Source organism: Chinchilla lanigera, unplaced genomic scaffold (assembly GCF_000276665.1).
Source record: "Chinchilla lanigera isolate Chin_1 unplaced genomic scaffold, ChiLan1.0 scaffold00050, whole genome shotgun sequence".
NCBI classification, from domain to species: Eukaryota; Metazoa; Chordata; class Mammalia; order Rodentia; family Chinchillidae; genus Chinchilla; species Chinchilla lanigera.
Window position 1 is genome coordinate 4,805,154 of NW_004955451.1, and position 24,159 is coordinate 4,829,312.

General features: G+C 49.5%; 2 protein-coding genes across 3 annotated transcripts; one reads left to right on the plus strand and one right to left on the minus strand.

Moving 5' to 3' along the window:
• The first annotated feature begins 388 nt into the window (after nt 1-388).
• On the plus strand, nt 389-13,080 carry Mks1 (Meckel syndrome, type 1). The gene is made up of 18 exons (XM_005394033.2): nt 389-501; nt 906-1,015; nt 2,360-2,430; nt 2,763-2,918; nt 3,957-4,054; nt 4,304-4,432; nt 4,678-4,782; nt 5,402-5,510; nt 7,116-7,172; nt 8,438-8,480; nt 8,725-8,790; nt 10,145-10,215; nt 10,576-10,645; nt 10,750-10,857; nt 11,514-11,647; nt 12,171-12,253; nt 12,339-12,436; nt 12,521-13,080. Exons 1-18 carry the CDS (start codon nt 422-424, stop codon nt 12,610-12,612), a joined length of 1,680 nt encoding a protein of 559 aa, XP_005394090.2. The 5' UTR covers nt 389-421; the 3' UTR covers nt 12,613-13,080.
• Nucleotides 13,081-13,655: 575 nt separating this feature from the next.
• Epx (eosinophil peroxidase) lies at nt 13,656-23,760 on the minus strand. 2 transcript variants are annotated; one of them, XM_005394034.2, is made up of 13 exons: nt 23,627-23,760; nt 23,411-23,504; nt 23,014-23,189; nt 22,723-22,840; nt 22,494-22,623; nt 21,461-21,667; nt 20,051-20,369; nt 18,576-18,736; nt 17,985-18,240; nt 17,407-17,577; nt 15,280-15,517; nt 14,348-14,560; nt 13,656-14,058 (listed from the first exon to the last, which is right to left on the minus strand). In XM_005394034.2, exons 1-12 carry the CDS (start codon nt 23,700-23,702, stop codon nt 14,359-14,361), a joined length of 2,148 nt encoding a protein of 715 aa, XP_005394091.1. In that variant the 5' UTR covers nt 23,703-23,760; the 3' UTR covers nt 13,656-14,058; nt 14,348-14,358. The 2 variants fall into 2 exon arrangements, with proteins under 2 accessions (XP_005394091.1, XP_005394092.1); XM_005394035.2 differs by having other exon boundaries at nt 13,656-14,560.
• Nucleotides 23,761-24,159: the final 399 nt, after the last annotated feature.

Consider the following 24,159-nt stretch of genomic DNA (forward strand, 5'->3'; position numbering starts at 1 on the left):
CTTTGAGAATAATGGATGCATTCTTTCAGCCAGGTCCGCCGATTTTCAGGCCAAACTTTTCACGCGTGCTCAGTGGGAGGTAGTGTAGCACAGTGGAAAAAGAGGGCAAAGACTCAGACTCCTGGGTGTGGACCCTGGTCACTATTTCCTCCTTTGTACAGCGCATCAAAATCTTGCCTTGGGTGTGACTGAGCTTTGTTCACACACACGGCAAGCGGTAATCCGCAGAGCTGCGGCGAGAGAGCACTTGAGCTCACTAGCGCTCTCTGCCTGGGATGCATCGGGCACTGGTGGACAGAGCTGCAACTGCGGAATGCGTGCGCAGCGCCTCCGCCCCCTCGCGAACCCCGCGTCTCCGTTGCCAGGGGAACTGGGGGGGTCGGTGCGCTTTCCGGCGCTATTGCGACGCGTCGCAGCAGTCATGGCGGGGACTGTCTGGAATACTGACACTGGAGAAGCTGTGTATCGTTCCCGGGACCCCGTGCGCAACTTGCGCCTCCGGTAGAAATGCTCGGGCCCCATGATTTTCTGCTCTCAGATAAATCGAACCTAAACTTTTCGGTGTTCCGAGGTCGCCCACTCCCGCTTGCAATGGGGACTAGTTTCCTCCCGCTCGCCTCACATCTCCGCGCCCTATCAGGACCTCTCTTCGCTCACAGCTTCTAAGCCTACCTTCCAGTCCTTTCAAGTCCTTGTTGCCCCCGCAGTCCGTCAGAATCCTGTGCCCCCAGCACATCATTTTACTCTTAATTTCCTGGTGGGACCCTGCGCCCCACCCATCTCTCAGTTGTGTGCACCCAGCACCCTTGACAACTCCACCTCTGGGCTTAGTTTGTCCAACCGTGCTGTGTTCATCTCCAGGTTGTGTATGTAATGCATATTTTGGGCTTCTCTTTTCTTGACAGAGTGCATCTGCAAAGAATCACATCAAGCAGCTTTCTTCATTACCAGCCTGTTGTCCAGCCCGGGAAGGACCTTATAGACTTAGGCACTTTTACACCGCACCCAATTGCCAGTGGGTGTCACCATGGTGATGCGGCCCCTTGGGGATTCGGGGAAGGGTCTGGGGAAGGAGAGGTACCTCTTGAAACAGTAGATCCAGGCTTGTAATCTTAACAGAAACCTGCACTTTTTACAGAGGAACAGAACAGAAGACTTTTTAAAGAGGTTGAGTTAGTTTCTTGATTAGTGTCACACAGTTGGTAAGTGAACCCAGAGGCCAGGTTTTGAATCGAGAAAATCTATACTGCTACATTGTATTATATCTGAAAATTGAATAAGACTGATCTCTGCCATCCCAATATGGATTCAATTTGTAGTCAAATGTAGTGAAATAGCAAATAACAAATATCATGCTTTTGATGTGTTATAGATTTGCCTGGCAACCTAAATACCATTTGTGACATTTTCTTTTTTTGTCCAAAAGGAAATGTGCTCCACACTAAATACACATGTAGACACTTTTATAAGCAATTTTTAAATTGGAGACGTCTTGAAAAATGTACATATGAACATCAGCTGTGTTCTTGTGATTTTCCTTGTCTGGAAAGCCAGAGGGTGAAGAAGAGAGGACAGGGTGCTTGCCTTAGGTTGCTAGTCTTCTGCTTTTGTTGTTTTTATTTTTATTCAGAAATGGCCCTGCACTTGGCTGGCATTGTGATGTACAAAAGTTCTAGCCCAGCCTGGGCAACTTAGTGAATAATTGAGACCCTGTCACAAAATTTCTAAAGGAGGTGGCCTGGGGGTGTAGTTCAGTGTGAAGGCTCTGTGTTTAATTCCCAGTACTGAAAGGAAAAGTTCCTGGGTAAGAATGTGGGCTGATGGATTATGAAGCATGTGTTTCTTAAAAATGGCACACTTTTCCAGAAGCATATTGGATTTGATTCTTTAAAAAATCATTTATTTGCCTCCCCTGTCTTCTCCTAATGCTTGGTCTCCTAAGTTACAAGGTTTATGATTCTATATGTGGATTTAGAAATAGTCAGATAAAAAAAGCCAGGGCTCTTATCTAGCAAATGCAGTCAATTAGGATTGAGGAAGGACAAGCTCTTGTCTGTACTAAATTTCTGTTCCTGATACTGAATTTGATAAAATATTTCCTGGAAGGCAGTACCGCCTTTTATTCATATTAAAGTGATGATTAAGACTTCTTGAGTCCAGGTCTTGGCTTCTGCTCCTACTAACCAGAATATATCCACAAATTTTGTGGCCTTTTTCTAGATTGAGTGCTTAATAAACTACTGAACTCCAAGAGTTTTGTAGCAAATGCAAGAGTAGGGACTTTGGTTATCACCAACCACAGAGCAAGAAGTGGTGCTGGCTTATCTCAGGTGTTTGACTCACTTTGTTGTCTTTGGAGGTGGACACCGCCCAGATGAAGAGGAAGATGAAGAGGTCGAGATTGGGTGGCAGGAGAAGCTCTTTAGCCAGGTAAGACAGTGTTACTTGTCTGCTCAGACTCTTTCTGCTTGGTCCACCTCCACCTGGCTGGTGATGCATATTGCCAGACTGATTTCTAGAACCTTTATGGCACATCTGATCTCTGGGCTGTATGCCATCCATAACAGCCCAATTGGATTAAACCATCACTCTGACTCCTTTTAGCTGTAAAGTTCTTGTATCCCCTGCCCTCCATTATTTAGATAAATGAGAGTTGCTTATGAAAATATATTAAATAGCATCAGTTTTATAGAAGTGATTTGATTGAATGAAGGAGAGGTTGATATAGTTACAGTAGATCTGTTTCCTTGTGGTGACCTCAGTTTGAAGTAGATTTGTACCAGAATGAAGCAGCCTGTCAGAGTCCTTTGGATTATCAGTACCGTCAAGAGATCCTGAAGCTGGAGAGTTCTGGTGGCAGGAAGAACCGACGAATCTTTACCTACACTGACTCTGACAGATACACCAACTTGGAGGAGGTATTGTTCTTTCCAAGATGCCATAGCTTCTTTCTTCTTTGCCTCCCCTAGTTTTCTGATCTCATTGGTTCTGTGTGTTACACTGAAAGTGTGAAGCAAGGACAGGTACAGTTTGATCTCATTGGTTCTGTGTGTTACATTGAAAACGTGAAGCAAGGACAGTTTCTTAGAACCTGTCTAGAAACTGCTGTGAGCTGCCTGCAGGCAGCCAGGCTAGAATAGATTGGGCACAGGTAGTATGGCAGCTGCTCTTTGCTTTGCCTGCTGGGGGAGCTGGAAGTGTGCAAAATGGTAAGGTAGGTGTACAGAGTTTAGAACAGTCTAGATAAAATTCAGCCAAAACTTTGAGTGTACGGTTTGAAGAATATGGTTCATCCATGGTGAATGGCTTATATCCTCAATTTGCCTATGCTCACGTTCCCTTTTGGACTTGCTTTATGTTCTTTTCAGTCATTGTATATATTCTGTCTTCTCAGTGAGATTTTAAACTCCTTGCATATAGAGCCCATATCTTCAGATTTTTTTTTTTTTTTTTTTTTTCTGTGACCTTGTAGATAGCTGTAGAGAGGCCCTATTGAGCACCTGGTTTTGAAAGTTTGGTGTGTGTTCTTCAGGAAAGCTTTGGGCTGGTAGCATATAAAATTTTAGTTGTCTGTTTTAGAAAAACAAATAAAAATACAGTTAGTGTTCAGTTATCCATGTGAGAATTTTCCACAGAGTATTCCATTTGGGACTTTTCTACTTACTAGCTAATATCAATATCAACAGGCAAATGAATCCAACTTTTTGTAGAGTTGTGCGTGGGGAATGCAGACCGATTCTGATATTTGCATAAAAAACTCATTCCTAGACTGCTAGGACAAACTAAGACACAGTAGGAGTCCTCTTTGGGCTGTTTGTCTGTTCTTCCCTCCAGTAGCCTGTGTAACTTCGATATGACCATACCTGTTAGATTCCAGAAGGAAGATTTCTCTTCAGGTGTGTGGCCCTGTGTGGCCCTGACCAGACAGCTTTCACAGGAGTATTGTCTTTTCCCAGCACTGTCAGAAAATGACCACTGCAGCCAATGAGGTGCCTTCATTTTTGGTCGAGCGCATGGCAAATGTTAGGCGGCGACGGCAGGATAGGCGAGGAACGTGAGTTGAAATAGGGGGGTGGAGAGAGGCTTTGTGGTTCTCCCATGCATTGCCCCATTGACTCAGCTTCCCCTTCTGCTGTGGACCGCCACAGAGGTGTGTTCCCCTAGGCCAATGGTGGCGAAGCTATGGCGTGTATGCCACAGTGGGTTGTTTGTTATCATTAAAAGGTTTGCCATCAGTGCCTAGGCTCCCCCCAGGCTCTTATGGGGGTTCCAGGGAAGTGACTTTCTTGTGGCCCTTTCCCAGGGAGGGCAGCATCCTCAAGTCACGCATCATCACCTGGGAACCTTCAGAAGAGTTCATCAAGAGCAACCATGTCATTAACACCCCTCTTCAGACAATGTACATCATGGCAGACCTGGGGCCCTATGGAAAGTAAGTGAAGCTTCTCACTGCCAGCTCAGAGGCTCATCCTCTTCTGTCACCTTCTTGTTATCGTATCAGGGGTCTATGGGAAGGGAGGGTCTTCTTCTTCTTCACTGTACTTAGAAGAAAGTGTTTTACCACAATAGTTCTCCAGTAGTTCCTCCTCTGGCCTCTTCCTGAAGTGGGCTGACTTTTCTTTCCTTGGAGGTGGCACAAGGGATACTGAAACTTGATGTTGATTTCCTGCTTTGTAGGCTTGGCTATAAGACCTATGAACATGTGCTCTGTATTCTGAAAGTGGACAGCAATGGTGTGCTCACAGTAAAACCTGACTTCTCTGGCCTCAAAGGACCCTACAGGTGATGAGAGGAAAAAAGGGGATGGAAGGGATGGAGATTGGCATTCCTTCCCTGGCTGTCCTTCTTGTCCCTAGTCAAGGAGAGTCCCAGGAAACTCCTCATCTGTTCCAACTTTTAAATTCCCAGGCTACAGTACATACTTTCTTCTGGGTCATAGTCCCTTAGGAGACGGTCAGGATCACTTCAGCTGCAGCAGAGTTAAGTGAAAATGATCGTCTGCACTGCTGAATGTAGGAACTGAACAGGACCAGGTGAACTAAGCCAGGCTGGGTGGACTGTTCTTTATCTCTCTGTCTGAGATAACAGAACTCTAAGTTAGATATTAGAAGGCCCAACGTGCCCATTTTCCAGGTGAGAGAACTGGGTGCTAAGGATGTTATGCTTTAGATTCTCACTGTGATGTTGAGGTAGAAATGGGCCCAAGACTTATACTCTCTGAGTCTATAATCTGATGCCCTTCCTGCTTTGCCACTGTGTTTCCCCCTCCTGGTCATCCTTCTGGCCACCTTCATCATATACTTCAAGTGAGGTGTGTAGCCCCTGATGGCTCATCCTGGGCTGGATCTGGAGGACCCACTGTTATCATCAGAGGCAATCCTTTTGTGGCTTTACCTTACAGAATCGAGACCGAGGGTGAGAAGCAGGAGCTATGGAAGTATACGATTGACAATGCATCCTCCCTCGCACAGCCAGAGGAGGAGGAGCGGGAACGGCGTGTGTTCAAGGATGTAAGAGCCAATTCTTTCCACATCCCACAGGCAAGGCAGCCAATGCGTGGGAGCTGAGCCCATGCCTGAGGCTGATGTCTGCACGTTCTGGGCAAGCTCCTGCTCCTCACGGCCCTCTTTTGAGCAGGAAAGCATAGCGGACAGAACACGCAGTTTTTGGTTGTATTGTAATAACGTATTGGAATAATAGTGGCCGTTTATTTGAGCACTTACTGTGCTCTCTGCTGGGTACTTCACACACATTTTATTTAGACCTTGTGATAACCCTTCAAGGTGGGCACTTTTTTGGTATGTGTGGTACTGGGGATTGAACCCAGGGCTTTGTGTTACTCAGGCTGGCCCTGAACAATATAGGGCCTCGTATGAGGCAAACACTTTTATTATCATTTTATTTTATTTTATTTTTTTTGGTTTTTCTCTGGTACCGGGAACTGAACTCATGACATTGCGCTTGCCAGGCAGGCGCTTTGCCGCTGAGCTAAATCCCCAGCCCCTGTTATCATTTTAAAAAGAGCCAGGATTCAACCCCCGAAGAGCTGACTCCAGAGCCCCTGTGTTTTACATTATTATTATCATCATCATCCTCATCATCACTGGAAACTGAATCAAAGGCCTTCACACTAAGCATCCCCAGACCATTTTAAAATATTTTATTTTGTTTTATTTTTTATATTTTACTTTGCTAAGTTGCCCAGGCTTGGCTTAGACTTGGGATCAGTCCTCCTGCCTCAGCCTCCCAGAGTGCTGAGACTATAGAAATGTGCCAGCATGTCCATCTTGTAGTTCACTTTAAAGTGTGAGTGGCCGGGATGGCTCATCCTGGGCTGGATCTGGAGAACCTCAGATCCAAACCTAGCTCTTCTTGTTTTTTTTCCATTATTGCTGCTTCCTTCCACTCAGAGCTGAACACCTTTATTTTTTTTCTAAGTTTGTTTTGTTTTTTGTTGTTGTTGTTTTTAAAGTTAATTTTATTGTTACAGTTTTAATATATATATAATGATCATGTTCATCATAGGGAATTTGTACCTGTACATAATATGTCTGATTCTCCTTTTTTCCCTGTTCCCCTCCCCTTCAACCCATCTTCCCCTTCTTATTTACAAAAGCTTTGTTTCCATCTATCCTTTTTTTTTCCTTTTCCATTCCTCCCCTTCCTCCTTCTCCTCCCTTGTTTTTCTTTCCATTTGAACATTTTCTTCCTATTTCCCAATATCTATCATCCATTTTAGTCCTTATTTATCCTTTCAGTTTCTAACACAAGAGAAACATTACAATATTTAAACACGTGTGTCCAATTTCACTTAGAAGTATGGTCTTAAGGTGCATCCATTTACCTAAAAATGTCTCAAGTTTATCCTACTTTATGGCAGAGTAGTACTCCATTGTATGTAAAAACCACATTTTTTTTTGTCCTTTCATCCATTCAGCTATTAAAAATTGTGCTGCTATAAACATGGGTGTGCATATATCACTGTTGTATGATGCCTTTACCTCTTTCAAGACGATAGCTAGAAGGGGAACAGCTGGGTCAAGTGGAACCTCTAGTTTGAGTTTTTTGAGGAATCTCGGCTGCATCCTGAGGGTTGGTTTCCTTTGTTTCCTCAGCTTTATGGCCGACACAAGGAGTATCTCAGCAGCCTCGTGGGCACGGACTTTGAGATGGTGCGTAGTTGGCTTCCTGCAGCCCTGGCAGCTGTGTTTAGCCAGAGCATTCTGACTTTGGATGACCAATAGTGCCTCCCTCCTAAAGGTCCCCAAGACAAACTGCTGTCTGAAAAAGAAGTTGGAGAGTAGCCTAGACAGCAGAGTCCTGGTTTTGTGTCATAAGACACAGCGTATCTATAGAGGACTGTTACCACTTAGAGAAGGGTCCAAAAGGGTGCACAGGCGCTGCAGTGGCTTTCTCCGGGGATAGGGTGGGGTCTGGAGCTTAGGGATGGGTACTGGGTGGTGAGAAGACTATGTCAGGAGCTTTCACTTTTTATTCCCAAAATTTAGGTGGTTTGGAATTTCCATTAATGATAATACTATATATTCATATATGACTTTATAGTTAACTTTAAAAATTAACATAAAGATGAAAAATACTTTCCTCACTCTTCATGTGGAGATTTTTCCAAAGTGCCCCATAGAGAGAAAATGGGTAGTATTTCTGCTTGTCAAATAGTTTGACTTTTTTTTTTTTCCAGTACTGGGGATTAAACTGAGGGCCTTTGTACTAAGCAACAGCCCCAGCCCTGTTTTATTTATTTTTAAATTTTTTGACACATAGTCTTTCTAAGTTGCCCAAGCTGGGTTGAAACCTGTGATCCTCCTGCCTTAGCCTCCCAGAGTGCTGGGATCACAGGCATGCACCATCAAGGCTGGCTAATATTTTGGATCTTGAAAACAAAAACCAAACCAACAGTTTAGGTCTGTTATGTTGGAGTTCTGTTCCGTGTCTTCCCTTATGCCAGGAGTTTCATTTCTAGATCTGCAAACAAGGGTGGAACTACCTATGTGTTTTCTTCTGTCTCTAAAGAATTAACTTATTTTTATATTATATAAGCAATAGATAATCACATTAAAAAGTTAGATAAGACAAATACACAACTAATTAGAAAAGAATACCCTTAGGTTCGTGGCCTCAGCCGTGTAAAGGGTTTAGGGTCCATTGCACTCTGAGGGGTGCTGTTATTGCTTTCTTTGGTTATTTCCCAGACTGCACTGCGCTCCCTGCCATTTAACTTGTGTACTTTCCCCTGTAGATTTTAGAAATGAAGGGAACAGTCCTGTGCTGAAGAGTTAGGGTGGCAAGAAAGTGCTAAAGCGTGGCCCAGGGTCCAGCATCCTGCATCAGATCTTCCGCAGATCTGTGGGTGGGGCTGGAGGAGAATTGCTGATCCCCTCAAGGACCCCTGATCTTTCCCCACTTCTTTCTACCTTAGACAGCCCCGGGTGCCCTCCGGCTCTTTGTAAATGGAGAGGTAGGTAAGTGTCCTGCCAGACGGATCTCTTCATGCATGGGCGAGTGTCTGACGAAGCTGTGAGTAACCTACCACACCCCATGTTATGCCACAGCCTGGCCTGTCTGCAGTATGGGCAACTTAGGATGAGTTTGTCCTGGAAATGGAGTGTTCCAGGCCCACAAGTGACCTGTTTCCAGAGCATGTAGGACTGGGCTGGGTACTAAGGATTAGGAGAATAAGCTAAAGTAATATGTTGTCTCTTTCAGTTTCAGCCCAAGGCTATGAGTATGACAATCTCTACATCCATTTCTTTGTGGAATTGCCAGCTGCTAGTAAGTAACATTCTTAGGTCTCTCCTTTTATCCCTATTCAACTGTTCTAGAGGCTTCCGCCAGGCTTCCATCCCTGCTTCTCAACTGAAGCTGATACTGTTCTTTTCAAGGACGTAAATCACTTTCACATTGCCAAACTCGGTGGTGACTTCTTTGCTTTCCCCTACTTGGCCTCTCTGAAGCCTATGACACAGCTCACTTGTCTTCGTTTCCCTTGCTTCTGGTGCCACACTGCTGTCCTCTGTCTCGCTGGGCCCTGTGAGGCTCCTTGGCTGATTCCTTCCTTTCTGTTGACCTTAAACTGCACATGTCCAAGGCTGAGCCTAGGCCCCTGTTACTCTCTCCTTACTGTCTTCATAGGCAGCCACACCCGTCCCATAGCTTACATTTCATCTGCATATCTCAGACTCCCAGATTCCTCTCCATCCTTTGCCTCACCCCAAACTCCAGTTACCTCTTTGCAATTTCCATGTAACATGACCGTCCTCCCTCAAACCTCCGTTCCCTGGTCTTTCCCATTCTAACACAATGGCAGTGTCACCCACTTAGTTGCTGAGGCCACAACCCTAGGATATATCCACAATTGCTTGCTTTCTCCCTTTATCTCCCTGTAGTCATCAGGCCGTTATCTCTTGCCTGGGCGAGTGCGTTAAGTTCCTGACTTAGCCTCTTCCTGCCTGTCTTGCTCCCCCATGGTAGCTTCTTTGCCACACATAGCAACATTGTGTTATTAAAAATGCTATGCAGCTTTGTCTTGTTTGAGCTGAAAACCCTGACAGCATCCCCTCACACTTAGCGGGAGCGCTAAACCCCACACCCTTAGTGAGCGGTTCCTGCTTCTCTCTCCCCTACAGCATTCCAGTTACTCTTCCTGCTCTTGACATTGCCAATGTCATTCCTGCTTTAGGCCTTTACAGGACCATGTGTGGACCTTTTCCTCCATATCTTTGCTTGGCTGGTTCTTCTTCAGTTTAGGTTTCAGCTTGTTTCATTTCTTAGAGGCACCACACTGAATGAACCTCCAAGTCAGAGTCCCACCACCTTGTTCTGTATTTAGTATAGCACTTACTGTCACCTTGTTGGTCTTGTGTGTCTCTCCTTCCATGTTCACTCTAGGATGTGAGCTTCATGGGAGATAGGGATCTTTCTTATCTACCCACCAAGATGTCTCCAAGTCATCTTAGCAAGAAGCAGACACTCAGGAACTGATAAATGCATGGCTCACTGTGTGAATGAGTGAATGAGTGAATGAATGAATGAAGGAAGGAAGGAAGGAAGGAAGGAACTTCATCTTTTTCTTCATGACTTGGCCGCCTCCCAGGTGAACTTACTGTATTTGGTATTTGGCTTTCAGACTGGTCAAGCCCAGAATTCCATCAGCTCTCAGGAGTAACTCAGACCTGTGCCACGAAGTCCCTGGGAAGGGTATGGAGAACCAGAGTTCCCTGGCAGAGAATGAGAATTAGTTCCTGGGCTGGCATTTGAAGCTTGATCAGGTCAACTGCTGTGTACTGTGGGAAGGAGCCCAGCGTGGGCCTGACACTTCCGTGTGGGCTCTTCAGGGGCTGCCTGGGCCTGGGGCCTCCTCCGTCTTTTTGAGAAGGGTGGCAGTTTGTATTTGGCTGTCTCTTTGACTCCGCTTCTTTCTTGTTTCCCACCAGCATGGTAATTTTTATTTTTCCTGTGTGAATGTGACCCTGTCATTAGCCACAAGGATAACAAATTCCAAGTGAGGCCTTGCCCACCTTCTGACATTGAGTATAAAGTGACACTCTTCTTTTTCAGAACAAGGTAGCTTACTTCTCCTACCCATTCACATTTGAAGCATTCTTTCTCCATGAGGACGAATCAGCTGGTAAGTAGGGCAGCAGTTGATCCTGGGCCACTGTTCTCCTCGGCCTATGGCCTGTACTGGCCAAGGCTTCCTGTGAGTTGGCTGCTTCTCTCCCTTGTTTCCAGACGCCCTCCCAGAGTGGCCTGTGCTCTACTGTGAGGTCCGCTCCCTGGACTTCTGGCAGAGGTACCGTGTGGAAGGCTACGGGGCTGTGGTGCTGCCTGCCACTCCAGGTAACCTCTTGTCTCTGCCCTCCAAATGACCCATGTGTCTTCGGTCCTAGGAATGAGACTAATGTTCGCAGATTTGAATGCTTCTGGTGAGAGGTAGGGATAACTGGGGATTAGAAGCATTTAACTTAAGATGTTCTTCTGAGGAATCTCTCCCTGCTCCATTAGAGACGAATAATGAAAATTAGGTGTGACATTGGAATCGACTTCCTGAAACAGGCAACATGATGGTCTCCTCTGATTGGATTTATGACCTTGTCAGAGAAGCTGCGTGATAGCTAATTGGGTTCTTGGCATATGTGGATGGATTGAATCTTCATTCACTTTTAAAATAAAAGCAGTGGCCTCTTTCTGAGTGCCTGGCATCGTGCTAAATGCTTCTCTTCTAATTCTCCAACCCCCCTGTGAGGTATAAGTGGTGGGGATATTTTCATTGCATGGATTGAGGAGAAGAAGGCTCAGGGAGGTTAAAAAAACTTGTCCTGGGCATACAGGTGGTCCCCGGAAGAGCTGGGATTTAAATTTTTTTCTGACTGATTTCCGAACAGGTGTTCTTAACCACCAGGATTACCTTCCCCGGTGTGGTCATTGCTGAGGAGTCAGTGAGGGGCCGGGTGCCCTTTGTAGCCCCAGTCCCATTCTCCTCTCCCCTCACACAGGCGCACACACCCTGACAGTGTCCACGTGGAGGCCCATGGAGCTCAGCCCCGTGGCTGAGCTGAGGAGGTTCTTCATTGGTGGCTCTCTAGAGCTGGAGGACCTCACCTATGTGCGGATACCAGGAACCTTCAAGGTGACTTTTCTCCAGGGCGGCTTCATGTTGGGACCTTTGTTTCTGTTTTTTTCTGTTTTAGAGGTGGGTTCTGGGTTGAGGCCTCTCCCTTAGTTGCTCACTACCTCGGTGTTCCTAAGCCACTTCCTTTTATGGCTTCATTTTGAACTGGATGTAGATTTCCACACTGCTATCCTAGGAGGTCTCTGGAAAATAGTATACATGGAGATTCTTCCTGGTGCCCATCGGAGTGGTGGGCCCCTTCTTCCTTTACTGAAGGCCTCAGTGATCACATGCAGGGAGGATTTGCGGGAAGCACGTAGCCTGCTTGTTCTTAGATGAGGTTGGAAGTTCCCTGAGTGATAGTGGGGAGCCCAGAGCTGGGACGGGAGTGATGGGGTCTGGATGGTGGAATGAGGTTTTCCCTGGATAACTGCTGCCCCTCGAGAATGGAATAAGAATGGCAGCGAGGTCAGCGACCCTGGGGCGAGTGTCACGTGGGGTACAGAGGCAGCAAAAGCTGATGCTGTCTCCGCTGATGCAGGGGGAGCGCCTCAGCCGCTTTGGACTCCGCACAGAGACCACGGGCAGTGTCACCTTCCGCCTGCACTGTCTGCAGCAGTCCAGGTGAGCTGTCCTGGCCCTGTGTCTTGGACTTCTCAGCCCTAAGGGTTAAAGAGCAGCCGTGACCGTGTGATGGGCTTCCCCGCAGGGCCTTCATGGAGTCGAGCTCCCTGCAGAAACGGATGCGGAGTGTGTTGGACCGTTTGGAAGGATTCAGCCAGCAGAGTTCCATTCACAATGTGCTAGGTAGGTTCCCCTGCCCAGCTGGCCACCCAGGACCTCTCCGCACTATAGCTGCTGATTACACGGCAGCATCTTCTTCCCTTGCAGAGGCCTTCAACCGAGCCCGGCGTCGCATGCAGGAGGCCCGAGACAGCCTCCCCCAGGACCTAGTGAGCCCCTTGGGAACCTCGGTCTCCTAGCTGTCTTTGGCCCTGGCCTGTGACACAAGGGGGAAAGACGAGGGATGTCAGCCCTGTGCCCTGCTGGCTCTTCATCTTTCTTCTCAAAGACCACATTGGCCTGCTGAGGACCAGAAGCACTGGAAGTTCGCAGGCTGGCCCCTCTGCTGGACTTCCAGCCGTGTCTTCTTCCTGCCGGGTGGGAACAAAGCCAGAGACGCTATGGCCCCACGTGGCCCCTCTTCATATTTCAGCTACTGTAAGGAGTGGCACAGCAAGGCAGGACTTTTGGCTGAAACTGATTTCACAGGTGAACTCCTAATTAGCCTGTCCTTGACACAGCCTCTCTTCTGGCTTGTCTCAGTCTCAGCTGCAGAGAGCTGCCTATTTCACAGCCTATAAAAATGGAACTTGCAGCTGGGCATGGTGGCACACACCTGTAATCCCAGCACTTGGGAGGCTGAGGCAGGAGGATTACTGTGAGTTTGAGGCCAGCCTGAGCTATAAAGTGAGTGCAAGGCCAGTTTGAACTGCATAGTAAAACCCTGTCTCAAAAAGTAAAAAAGAAAAAAAAAAAAAAGTCCTTGCCTTCTAAGAAAGGAGGCGCATGGGAGATCTAAGACCCTGGCCTGTGAGTCATAGCCCCATCTTTCAGGGCAGCCTCACTGTACTGCTTAGTGCTGGCTGACTTTGACAGAGGACTTATCTCTGGGATGAAAGGAGGTGAAGGTAATTCTCAGTTCTTTTTGCTAGCTGTACAGTATCTTTTTCTGTGTGTTTTGCACATAAATCTATTTATATATTGACACATTCTGTGGACTGTTTCTCTGCTCAGGTTGCTGGCCTAGCTCAGGTACCTCTTCACGTTGGGCCCGTAACACCTCTGCCCTTCCTCTTTTCTGTCTCTCCGTCCTCCAGGGGGTTTCTCTGGTTCTTTCAATTCAGCCCCCAGAAGAGACACAGAATGCCAACTCGTGTCATAGCAGCACTGCTCTGCGACATCTGGAGCAAAGCATGGGCCTGAGGCTGCCTGCTCCCTCGCCCGACATAGACACAGCATCCCCTGCCCTCAGCAGTGCTTTATTGGTAGAAAGAGCTTGCTCCCAGCCTACAGGCTCAGGGTTGTGGGTGGCGAGACTGGACTATGTGGCCTTCTAGTGGTGGTGGTAATGGTAGGGAAATAGAAGAAAGTGCTGGCAGCCCTTTGGTTGACTCTTGCTGGAACCTCAAGGTCTCCTGGCTTGGCTCACTAGTCTTTGCCTCTGGTGCTAATTCATAACCTAATCTTAGGAGGCTCGCAAGGGGGGTGGGTCCGTTGCTGCTAGGAGCCCTAGCTTTTGCTCTCAGCCGATGAAGCCAGCAGTGAGTTGCAGTCAGCAAAAGTGCCAGCAGGAAATAGTTGCTCCTGAAGTGAAGGCAGCCTCATGGTCTTCCCCTTCCCCTCGTTTCGGGGCTTGGCACAGACTCCTGTGGAAATAGCAGAAGTGGATAAGCGAGGGACTTGCTGGATATCCGGAAATGGAACCGTTGGGCACTAGTGACCAAGTTGTAAGGGTAGCCGGACACTTTCTAATTGTCCCCCACAGTCCTAGGCTTTGGGATTGACTGTCGGCTCAGAATTTAGCACACTGGGAAGCCACTAGGAAAGAGCCCCTGCCCCCAGTGTCAAGTTTTCTTGTCTCTACTTAGAAGCCTAAGAGAAGCTGTCCATCCTGGGAGGGATGTGAGGGCCTGACCCCGCCCAGACCTCTCTTACCTGCAGAAGCTTCATTTGCTTCTCCAGGCTGATAGGTTCAACTTGGGGATACAGCTGCAGCTCACAAAGCCCCGGGGGTAGATATTTGCCTTGAAGATGTCCCTCGAAACAGTGGTGATACCAGTATTGTCACACACGATTCGAGACAAGGAAATCCGTGCCAGGGCCTTGCGCTGTCTCTTGGTGAAAACACCCCATTTCTGCCACCAGAACCTACCAGGAGGTCAAGAGATGTGGGAGAAGGTTGGGGAGGAATTGCCATACAAGCACTTGCCTTGTGTCAGTTACTGTACATACAGTATTTCATTCAATTCCCAAAACCTGCTCCAAGATAGGTATTATTCCCATTTTATAAATGAGGAAATAGTTTCATTGGTTAAATAAGTTGCTCAGTATTAAACGCACAGTAATTTAAATGGCCAGGGTTGAATTTGAAACCAAGCAAATACCACATCCAAATAAGGAGTCAGGTCTCAGGCCACAAGTTTACTGCAGGGAAACCAGATTTAATCCTTTTCTGTCTTACGGATCTGCCAGCCCGGAACAGGGTGAGAAGCCTCTCCTGGGTTTAAGGTGGCTGCAGCTCAGGCAGCGTCAGCCTTGCATGGGTCAGTGTCTCTGTCTCTCAGAACCCAGTTTTCCAGAGAGGACCCTGAAACCAATCTAAAACTCTTCCCCAGGGATTCTTTTTTTTTTTTTTTTTTTAAATTTTAAAGAAAAAGAAACAAAAAACAAAAAGCAAAAAAATAAAATTCCAGAACAATATGACAGGAGTGTAACAATGGTTAATACGTTGCATATTGCTGTCTTTAAATTAATTACTCAGAGTACAAGATACCAGCATTTAATTGTCCAGACAGAAGGATCCTTGAAATGCTAGTGGTTTCCCTCTCTGCTTCTGTACTGATGTCTTTTACAGTGGGATCACTTACCTGTCTCCATCTCGGGCTCTTCTGAACTGGTTCTCAAAGAGACAAGCCAGCAGAGGCCCTACACGGGCCCCCGGTAACAGAGGCTCTGCAATGGCCCCAACCCAGATGTCAATGTTGTCAGGTGTGCCGTATAATTTCAGGAACTTCCTTGCCAAACCACGGTTTTTCATCACTTGGCTAAGCTGTGCCAAGTTCCGGGGCTGGGAAAGCCCACAGAAGCGCCTCCATGCATTATACCCTGCAGAAGACAGAAGCAGCTTCAACCCTACCCATCTCTCATTAGCCAAGTCCTCCAGAGCGCTGCTGTGCCCTGATTTTAAACAGCAACCTGCTGTTTGCTCTGTGGATAGTCAATGTTGGGCCAAACAAGATCCCCACTGGTACAAATACCTACTTGCTGTCCTCTAAAATGTGAGTGGACAAACGGCTTTATGTGCATTGAACTGAGGAGTGTGTCCTAATGTAAAAGGCTGTCATAACCAAAACTCACAGCTTGGCATTTCATGATACTGTTATTGAGCTCATGTGCATTAGTTAGGCACAGTACCCAGAACAACAAAAGCTCTGAATCAGGATTGTGGAATGAATGAATGAATGAGAAAGTAAATAAATGAGTGAACTATCCAATGAATAGACTCATCTACTGAGAAAAGGACCACACACGGTATGGTTCCATTTGTATGAGAAGTCTAGAATAGGCAGATACACAGAAAGTAGATTAGTGGTCACATCCCTGTAATCCTGGCACCCTGGGAGACTGAGGCAGGAGGAGTGTAAGTTCAAGCCAGACCTATGCAATTTAGTGACTTAGTAAGACCCTGTCTTAAGAGAGGAAAGAAGGAAGGAACCTACCAGGATCCAACATCAGGGCCAAAGCCATGTAATACGCTATGGACAACCAAGGGTAGAGTTACCTTGACACAACCTGAAGAAATACCAGCCCTGTGTCACAAACTCCATCCCCCAGCTAAAGAAAGGGAAACCATACAGTGTCTTATTACAAGCTCTGTTGTGTAAAACCTTTGTGAGTACTTTTATAGTAATATATCTGGTATATTTAAAAGTGATTTGCCCAACGTCACTTTTAATGAGTTCAAACCGGGTTGTCCAACCCCAAATTTGGGGTTAGACCTGAGAAGGGATGAGAGGAGTCTGGGAGAGTACTGTTAGGCTTCTTCAGGGATGGCATGGAGGGAAGAAGTGTTGGGAACGGAAGTCGTCCTGTTACATTTAGGGGGCTGGCTGGTGATCTCACCAGCAGGGGGTGTCTACAGCTCCTTAGCTGTCAGGGACCCGTGTTTAAGGAGAAAAGAAACTCAGATTTCCAGAGTGCTGCTGTGCCGGTCAGGTGCTGTGCTGGTGGACTAGGTAGTAGGAAGTCCCCTGACTCCTTTATATGTGGCCAGAGGTTACCCAGGCAGATGGGGCTTCTGTCTAGACAAGCGGGGAAGGAAAGGAGAAAAGGGAATGGCAGTGGCTGACACCTCTCCCCTAATGGTGTTGCCTGGCGTTGAACAGCAGAAAGAAGAGGGAGTCAGTTTCAATTTCAGTTGTTTTACTACTTCCTTCTTGTGTGGCCTTGGGCAGATTACTCTGAGTTTATTTCTTTATGTACAAAGTCACCCTAATATCTGCATCCCAAGGTCATTGGGAGGACTGAATGGGTTGTCCATGAAAGTGCCTACTCTTTTTTCTTTCCTGGGACGGCAGCCATACTTTTACCCCCCTAGCTAGTGGCCTCTAAGGTGCTTTGGGACTCGCAGCAAAGAGCCAGCTTTTATAGGCCTACGGCTTTCACCTTCCTCCCTGGAGCCTGCCAGGGAGGCGGCGAATGGTCTTCCCTGCCTCTCTAGGCAACTCCTTTTCTCCGTTTGGAAAGTCCTGATCTGCTTTGTTTGGCTCCCATGCCCAAGTCCTGGCCCTGTGGTGAAGCTAAAGCTGGAGACCCTACCGTGGTAGGGAAGAAGTGACATGATAGCAAACAAGGGTTCCCAGGGTGCTTTGGGGCAATAGCTCTGGACCACCACACATCGGTCAGAAGGGAGCCCCCCACCCCCCAGTCTTCTCAGAACCCCCTGAGCAGCCCAGCCCGAGCAAAGCCTGGGAGAGAGGTAGGGAGCCCCTCACCTGGAAGGCCGTGGTCCCGGCTGCGTTGCATGTTGAGGGCTGCCAGGTCCAGCCCGATCCTTCTCACTTGCTGAAACAGACGGTCCCGGAGCTCATCCACCAACATGGAATCTTGACGGTTCAGCTTGGCAGGGGTGGCCATGAGGCCTCGCAGGATGGGGTCGATGCCACCTAGTGGCGGGGAATGACAGCAGCATGGATTGGACCAGCCTTGAGCCCCTTGTGTTATCTCATGATACCAAGCTAGCTCAGAGCTGTACACGCCAGCTGCTTGTAGCCTCTACTGTGTGTCTGGACAGAGAAGCCAGAGTGGATGTGAGGGAGCTGAAGTGGGGGGCAGAGGTAACCTCACTTCTTAAAGAAGGAGTGGAAAGCCAGCACTTTACAGGTGTACAAGGAGCCAGTCTGACGCTGGTCTCTGCCCCTCTCAGGAATCCCCTCTTTGCAGGGCAGGGAGGCCCATGCTGGAAGGGCGTGCTCTCCCTGCCTCCTTTGCACGGAGGGGACATCATCAATGGGGTGCTCCCTGGGGGGGCTGCTCCCCACCACATCCCCTTTGTCTCTGGAAAGCCCATCACCTTCGAACACGATTCGCCAGCTGGCAAAGAAGGCAGAGCTGAGCGGGACATGGGAGTTGGGTGCTGAGGCCCGGTACCGGCTGTCCAAGCGGAACATGAAGGGCTGCAGCATGGTGTGGCCGAAGCGGAAGGCCAGGGTAAAGACGTTGGCCACACGCGGGTCCACATTGGAGCAATACCCCCGGTAGGGTCCCAGGGTTCTTCTGGCCCGGGCCTTGCCCAGAACCAGGGGCAGAAAGTCTCGGTAGGTGATGATCTTGGAGAGGAGACACGAAAGATTTTTAGAGGCAGTGGCAATACACTTGCTTCAGACGGACACGCACACTTTCCAAGGATGGTTCAGACTAGGAAGTCTCTCGTCACCTCGAATGTGGCAGTGTTAACTTCTCACTGGGGGATGAGAAGCTGAAGCCCAGAGAAGCTGAGTGCCATGGCCAGAGTGAGTCAGATACGGCAGAACTGGCGCAGAGGTACTTCCCTGGTTATCCAGACCCAGCGGACCTGAGCACGTCCCCAAGCATGCGTCAAGGAGGGTGCGAGCCGCCTGCCCAGGTTGGCTTCTGGGTGATGCTGGGACTCAGGGCTTCCTACCTGGACCATGGCCCCCAGGATCTTCCGGGCTTCGTTGTACAGCTTGTCTCCGCTCCAGTGTGGGTTCAGGCGTCTCAGCTCAGTGGCCAGCCGGTTGTGCTCTCGCATAAAGAGGGTGTGCAGGGCCGCCAGTTTGGGGGTTTCACTTGACCGGGAGTCACCTTGAAAATCCCGAGTTCCAAGTTGGCACAGCCCTTCCTAGGCAGTCTTTCTATGAGGGCAGACCTGGGGAGTGGGGCGGCCCTCACTGCGCCTCCATGTCCTTGGCTGTGCCACGAGACTCACTCGCTGCCACCCTCCCGATACTGCAGCAGCCCTGGACGGGGAGTGCAGTGGAGTCTTGGGTGTCCGAGAGGCTGGAGGAAGTTATAGGTCTAGCGGGGAAATTGTTGCCTAATGACTCTACAAGATGACCTGGAGCAGCTGTGGTGGCGGCACCCGGCTGACTCTGGGAACTTGATTTGGGGAGGGTGGGCCGGCTGGCTGCATATGCTCTACGGAGGGCTGAGCCTTCCCCATCTTTGGATTTGGTGTCATACTCCTCTCCCCCCAGGAGCCAGAGGGAAGGAGTACAAGGGGGAAGGATGAACAGAACTCTTTCTGTACCCAGATCCTCTCCAACAGACAGGCAAGAAAAGTAAGTTTGGTCATCTGGCTTCTCACCAAGCCCTTCTCACAGCCCACGCTCCGGGATACTCTCATGAACAGTACTGGGACTCACCGATGTCTAGTCCTTACCGAGCAAGGCCAGAGCTGCTCGCCTTAAGGAAAGCAGGGGCCAGAGCAGACAGAGCAGAGGGCCTAGAGCTACACTAACTTTGTCCCGATGTGGGCTCTTCCATCTGAAACTCTCTGCGCTCCTCGCACATGTTCCTAAGCTTCCCTGAGTCTCAGCATGTCTGTAAAGTAAGGATGATAGTAATTCCTGTCTTTCAGGGCTGCACTGAGGTTTAGGGATGGCCTGTTCAAATATCTTAAATAATTGGAAATGATTACCATTAGCATTCTATCCACCTGCCTGGGGGTAAAAGACTCTGAGGAGAGTTTACATTACGCATCCAGGAGAAGGTACCAGGTTTCACTGTCTAGCTAGAGTTGGGGGTGGGTAAGAAAAGTGAAGGAGAAAATCTAGGGCAAAGCTGCTTTCAGGTAATTAAAGGGGCTGTGGCTGTGTAAGGAGAGACAGCCTCTGAGGTTCTAGAAGTGTGTCTTAAGATACTGAATCCAAACAAAGGGGCTGCTTCTCAGCCTGGGGATGGTGAGCAGTCCCTCGTCACTACGGATAGTCAAGCAGGGATCTCTGCCCACACACGGGATTGGCAGAGGGAATCCTTGCAACTTACTCGTTCTCTGATGACTATGCCTAGATCAATGCCTATGGTGTGCCTAATCCTGAGGTCCCAAACCACGTCCCTCACCACATCCCACCACGGCTTCCGCATCCCGGGAAGACACTAGCATCCCCCAGGTCTGACCTGCTAGGAAGCAGGGGATGCGTGCAGAACGGTTCGTGAGGAGACAGGGGTCATCATGCAGGTTGTCAAAGGGCAGCAGGGCCCGGCCATTGTCCCGGAAGCGCTGGTTGACAGCCAGCAGCCCCAGGTAGTTGGTCCGGTTGCGGAGCCTCAGGGAAAGAGAGACCTCGCTGCCGTACACCATGCTGGCGTCCAAGAAGGAGGTGAGTGCGTTGATCTGGTTGCGGACCGTGATCCTGTTTTGGGGGCATGACGGTGCCGAGCGGAAGAAGGGGATGCAGTCACACTGGTTCTTGATGCGGGGGTCATTAGGTGGTATCTGAGGTGGAAGAGGAGTCAGTGACTCTGGAGCCCCTCTGCAGCAGTAGACTCACCCCTTTCGGTCATCCCCCAGTTCTCTCAAAAGCTTGCTCAAAAGCCCTCTCTGAGGAAGCCCACCTTGACTCACCTGGACTCATGCTGCTCACCCCTTGGCTCTGGGCACACTTAGCATTTTGTATCATAGAATCACAAAAGGTTAGAAATGGATGAAGCTTTTGAAACAATCTAGAGCCTCATCTTACAGGTGGGGAAACCACTTCTGAGAGGGAACACAGTTGGACAAACATTTCCTAAGCTTGTTTCTTTCTGGGTGCTTTGGAGACTATGGAGGTCAATGGATGCACTGCAGGTATCAGGAAGCTGCCAGTTCGGTACAGACAGACACACGCACACAGAGCTTAGTCACTACGGGCGAAGTGGCATTTTCTGTGCTTGATATAAAAGTCAGATGCTAACATACACTAGGAAGGTCTAGAAGCTCTGCAGAGGAGGGGCTCCTGTGCTTGAGGAAGGGGTGCGGTGGCAATAGGGAGGGGCCAGCCAGGGTCCCCTGCATGCCATCGCTCCTGTGTGTGGACTGGCTCTTGTGGGTGAGTGGATGTATGGCAGTATGTGTCCTCCCTGAAGCCCCAGCAGAGCCTCCACTCCCTGGAGTCTGTCGCTTCTCATCTAGGGTCCAGCACCTGTTTCCAGCAGGACAGCACTCTGCTCACAGCCAACCCTAGAAGGTGGTGAGAGCTGCAGTGACCTTGGACCTCCTCAGGAAGGAGAGAAAGTAAGAGACCCTAAAGGCTTCCAAAAGTAGGGGCCCAGAAGCTCCCTCTGTGAGAATCAGACCTACCAGTCAAGACCTGGCTCCATGGCTTCCCCTCTATGAAGCGCCACCTGAGCTTCTAGCAGATCCTTTCCCTTCCTTAGCATGTGCGGCAAGAGGGTCTGTGCGCAGCTGCATTCTGGGTCTCTGGATTATACCCCTGCTCCACAGATGGCGCCTCAAGATAGCGTCAGTCTCTCCTGTCCCCACCTGTCATGCTCTGCCTAGGCTTGAAGCTACCCTGGGGGCCTGGAAGGGTGGCTGGCTGAGGGTACCTTGATAGGGAAGCAGGGGGGCAGCTGGGCACAGGTCTTCTCACAGTCCACAGTTGCAGTGAAGGCCACTCTGGCTGGGGATTCTGGGGAAAAGTCCAGGTCGTGGTCGATGAACTGGCCCCACTGCATGAACATGAGGGCCCGGCCACGGTCAGAGGTCAGCCTCTTCCTGGGGAAGCGCACAATCTGGTTGGAGACAGCCCGGACCTGTGGGGAAGTAAGGTCAACAGTGGGCCTGGGCCCTGACTTAGTGCTAGAGCCAACCCAAGACTGGGAGGAAGCAGCTCCCCCTGCTGGAGGGGCTGGAGTCTCTCCTCTTCCACCCTCCACTCTATTCTCCTTTGTCCCTGGAGATGCAGCCCGCTCCCACTGTGGCTGTCATTCTTAGAAGGCTGGTCTCTGGCCTGGCTCCTCAGGATCCCAGCAGTAAAGAGGAGAGGGACTGGTATGGCTCACTCAGGCCCCACCAGCTCTTGCAGAGAAGTAAATAGATCAAATTGATAGATTAGTGTGTAGACCAACAAATAATAGGAGTGATTCACAGATGCATGGACTGGTTGCAAGGTGATGGATAACAAACAGAGAACTGGATAGATGGAAGAAGCAAGAGAAGAAAAATAACAAGTAGATATTGTTAGGTAGGTAGATGATTGATCGTTATATTGGCATATACATAGAAAATCGGTAAGTGGGAAATCATATAGATCAATAGGTATAGCCAGATTAAGATGTTTAACTCTTTATATTTAGCAAGATACTTTGACAGTAATCCTCTCAGAAAACAAGCAAGCAAACAAAACAACCCGATACTGTAATGGCTAGCGTTAAGAGATCATGTCCTATGTGGCTATTTAGACCAAGTACTTTGTTTATTATTCATACCAGCTCTATGAGCCATCTGTAGGTAAGGAAACTGACTTAGCTGGTTGGTGGGAGAGTTTGGGGTGGATCTGCCTGGCTGACTCCAGGCTGTGTTTCACCCCCCGTATCTGAAGAAGATCAAGCATCCTGCAGCCCCCTCACCCCAACTCACAAGAGGGAGGAGGAAGCCATTGCGCTTTTTGCCAGGGGTCCAACCAAAGGGGAGCGACCGCCCATCCTCGTACTCTGCTGGCAGCCAGCGAGCCAGGGCCTGGTTGGAGGCCCCCAGCCAGGGTCTCCTCCTACAGCAGGAATGGGTGGGAGTTAGCAGGGTGTGGGGCCTGGAGGGAGAGGTGGGAAGGGAAGGAGGCTCCCTGGGTTGGGGCAGCCCTGGCACCCACTTGTTGTTGCATCTCCCCGTGATGGTGCGGTACTTGTTGCTGCACCTCTCAGCCTGGCCCCGGAGAGCACAGCCACTGGCCTGGGACAGCAGGTGCAGCTGGGGCTCCGTTAGTACATCTGCAGGGCCAGGTGGGCAGGTCTGAGTGCAGGGTTTTACCTCCTTTCTGGCCTGGCCCTTCTCAACCTTTACCATCTTGTTACCCTCTCTCCTCCCAACACCCCACGGCTGTGCACCCCATCTCCCACTCCCGGCTTCCTTCCATGCCCAGGCCAGGTGGAAAGCGTAGTACCGGTGACATTGAAGGGTCTGGGTCCCTGGGGTTGCAGCTTGTCTTCCAGTAGTCCTAAGGCCACATGCATGTAATCAGCAGCTTGAACGACAGTTCTGGTGGCTGCAACGGGTTGCTTGAAGAAGGACAGGAGATCCACAGGACGGGCTGAGCCACTGCGAAGGCGCTGCTTGATGCTGCCCAGAAGAGGAGGCGGGAGGACTGAAGGAAGGGTGCAGACACACCCTCAAAGCCCCAGTGCAGGGAGTGGACAGTCAGGACAGAGTGGACAGACTGCGGTCGCAGAAAAAGGAGGTCCCAAGATGCCCAGGCATTGGTGTTGGGTGAAATGACATTGGTTGGGGCCCATCCGCTCCCAGGCCCTCCCAGGTCAGTGCAGCCCCCGGGCCTGGCCCACCTCTTCTGGGTCTGGTTGTAAGCAGCATCCACCCGCAGCTTGGCCTCCGCTATGCAGTCCTGAAGGACCGAGGTCTCCACCGCCCTAGCGGAGGCTGTTTAAAGGGGTGGGGACTCAGAGTCCAAAGGGGCCACAGACCCCCCAGGTCCAAGTGTTTCCCTCCATTTCCTTTCCCTCAGATCGACCCTCCTCTTTGGCTATCCAAGGGGCTGTTACCTGGGACAGTGCCCTCAGAGGGCTGGGTGAGGACAAGTGTGGCTAGGACTCCTTCCAGGACCAGGAGCAGCTGCATGTCTGCAGTGAGACTCCAGCTCCACAGATGTGTCCCCTAAAACCTTCCAGAAGGTCCCCAGCTGACCACTCACCTCTTCCTGCTTCTGTCTGGAAGCAGCTGGGAAGGGACTTTTATATTCCCCCCTGGCAGGGGAGGGCTGCTCTGGGCCCCAGAAACCCAACCCCTGAGGCGGAGCTCTGGGACAGCCCTCTGGTCTTCAGGGCAGTTGAGAGATGGAGACACCTCACCCCACAAACCCTGGACCCTTACCAGCCTGGGGACGTTCATCTCCCCCACCCTCTTGCTTCATCCCCACCTGTCGTAGTTTGGGGTTTGCAAGGGGAACAGTATAATACAGGACACATATTTTATTAGATTATTTATAATAGTCACCCAAAGAATCGCATACAAAAAGAGAGTGCAGGAAATCTGTCCATATACTAAAGACCAAAGAATCCAGCTGAGGGCCTGGATC

What these genes read in the sequence shown, in the direction of transcription:
- Mks1 (XM_005394033.2), top strand. Translation starts at nt 422, where the DNA reads ATGGCGGGGACTGTCTGGAATACTGACACTGGAGAAGCTGTGTATCGT. An exon ending in GACCTGGGGCCCTATGGAAA is followed by an intron (nt 4,433 to 4,677) that starts GTAAGTGAAGCT and finishes CCTGCTTTGTAG; the next exon opens with GCTTGGCTATAAGACCTATG. An exon ending in GGATACCAGGAACCTTCAAG is followed by an intron (nt 11,648 to 12,170) that starts GTGACTTTTCTC and finishes CCGCTGATGCAG; the next exon opens with GGGGAGCGCCTCAGCCGCTT.
- Epx (XM_005394034.2), bottom strand. Translation starts at nt 23,702, where the DNA reads ATGCAGCTGCTCCTGGTCCTGGAAGGAGTCCTAGCCACACTTGTCCTC. An exon ending in CTCTGAGGGCACTGTCCCAG is followed by an intron (nt 23,505 to 23,626) that starts GTAACAGCCCCT and finishes CCCTTTAAACAG; the next exon opens with CCTCCGCTAGGGCGGTGGAG. An exon ending in CTGGCGAATCGTGTTCGAAG is followed by an intron (nt 17,578 to 17,984) that starts GTGATGGGCTTT and finishes CCCCGCCACTAG; the next exon opens with GTGGCATCGACCCCATCCTG.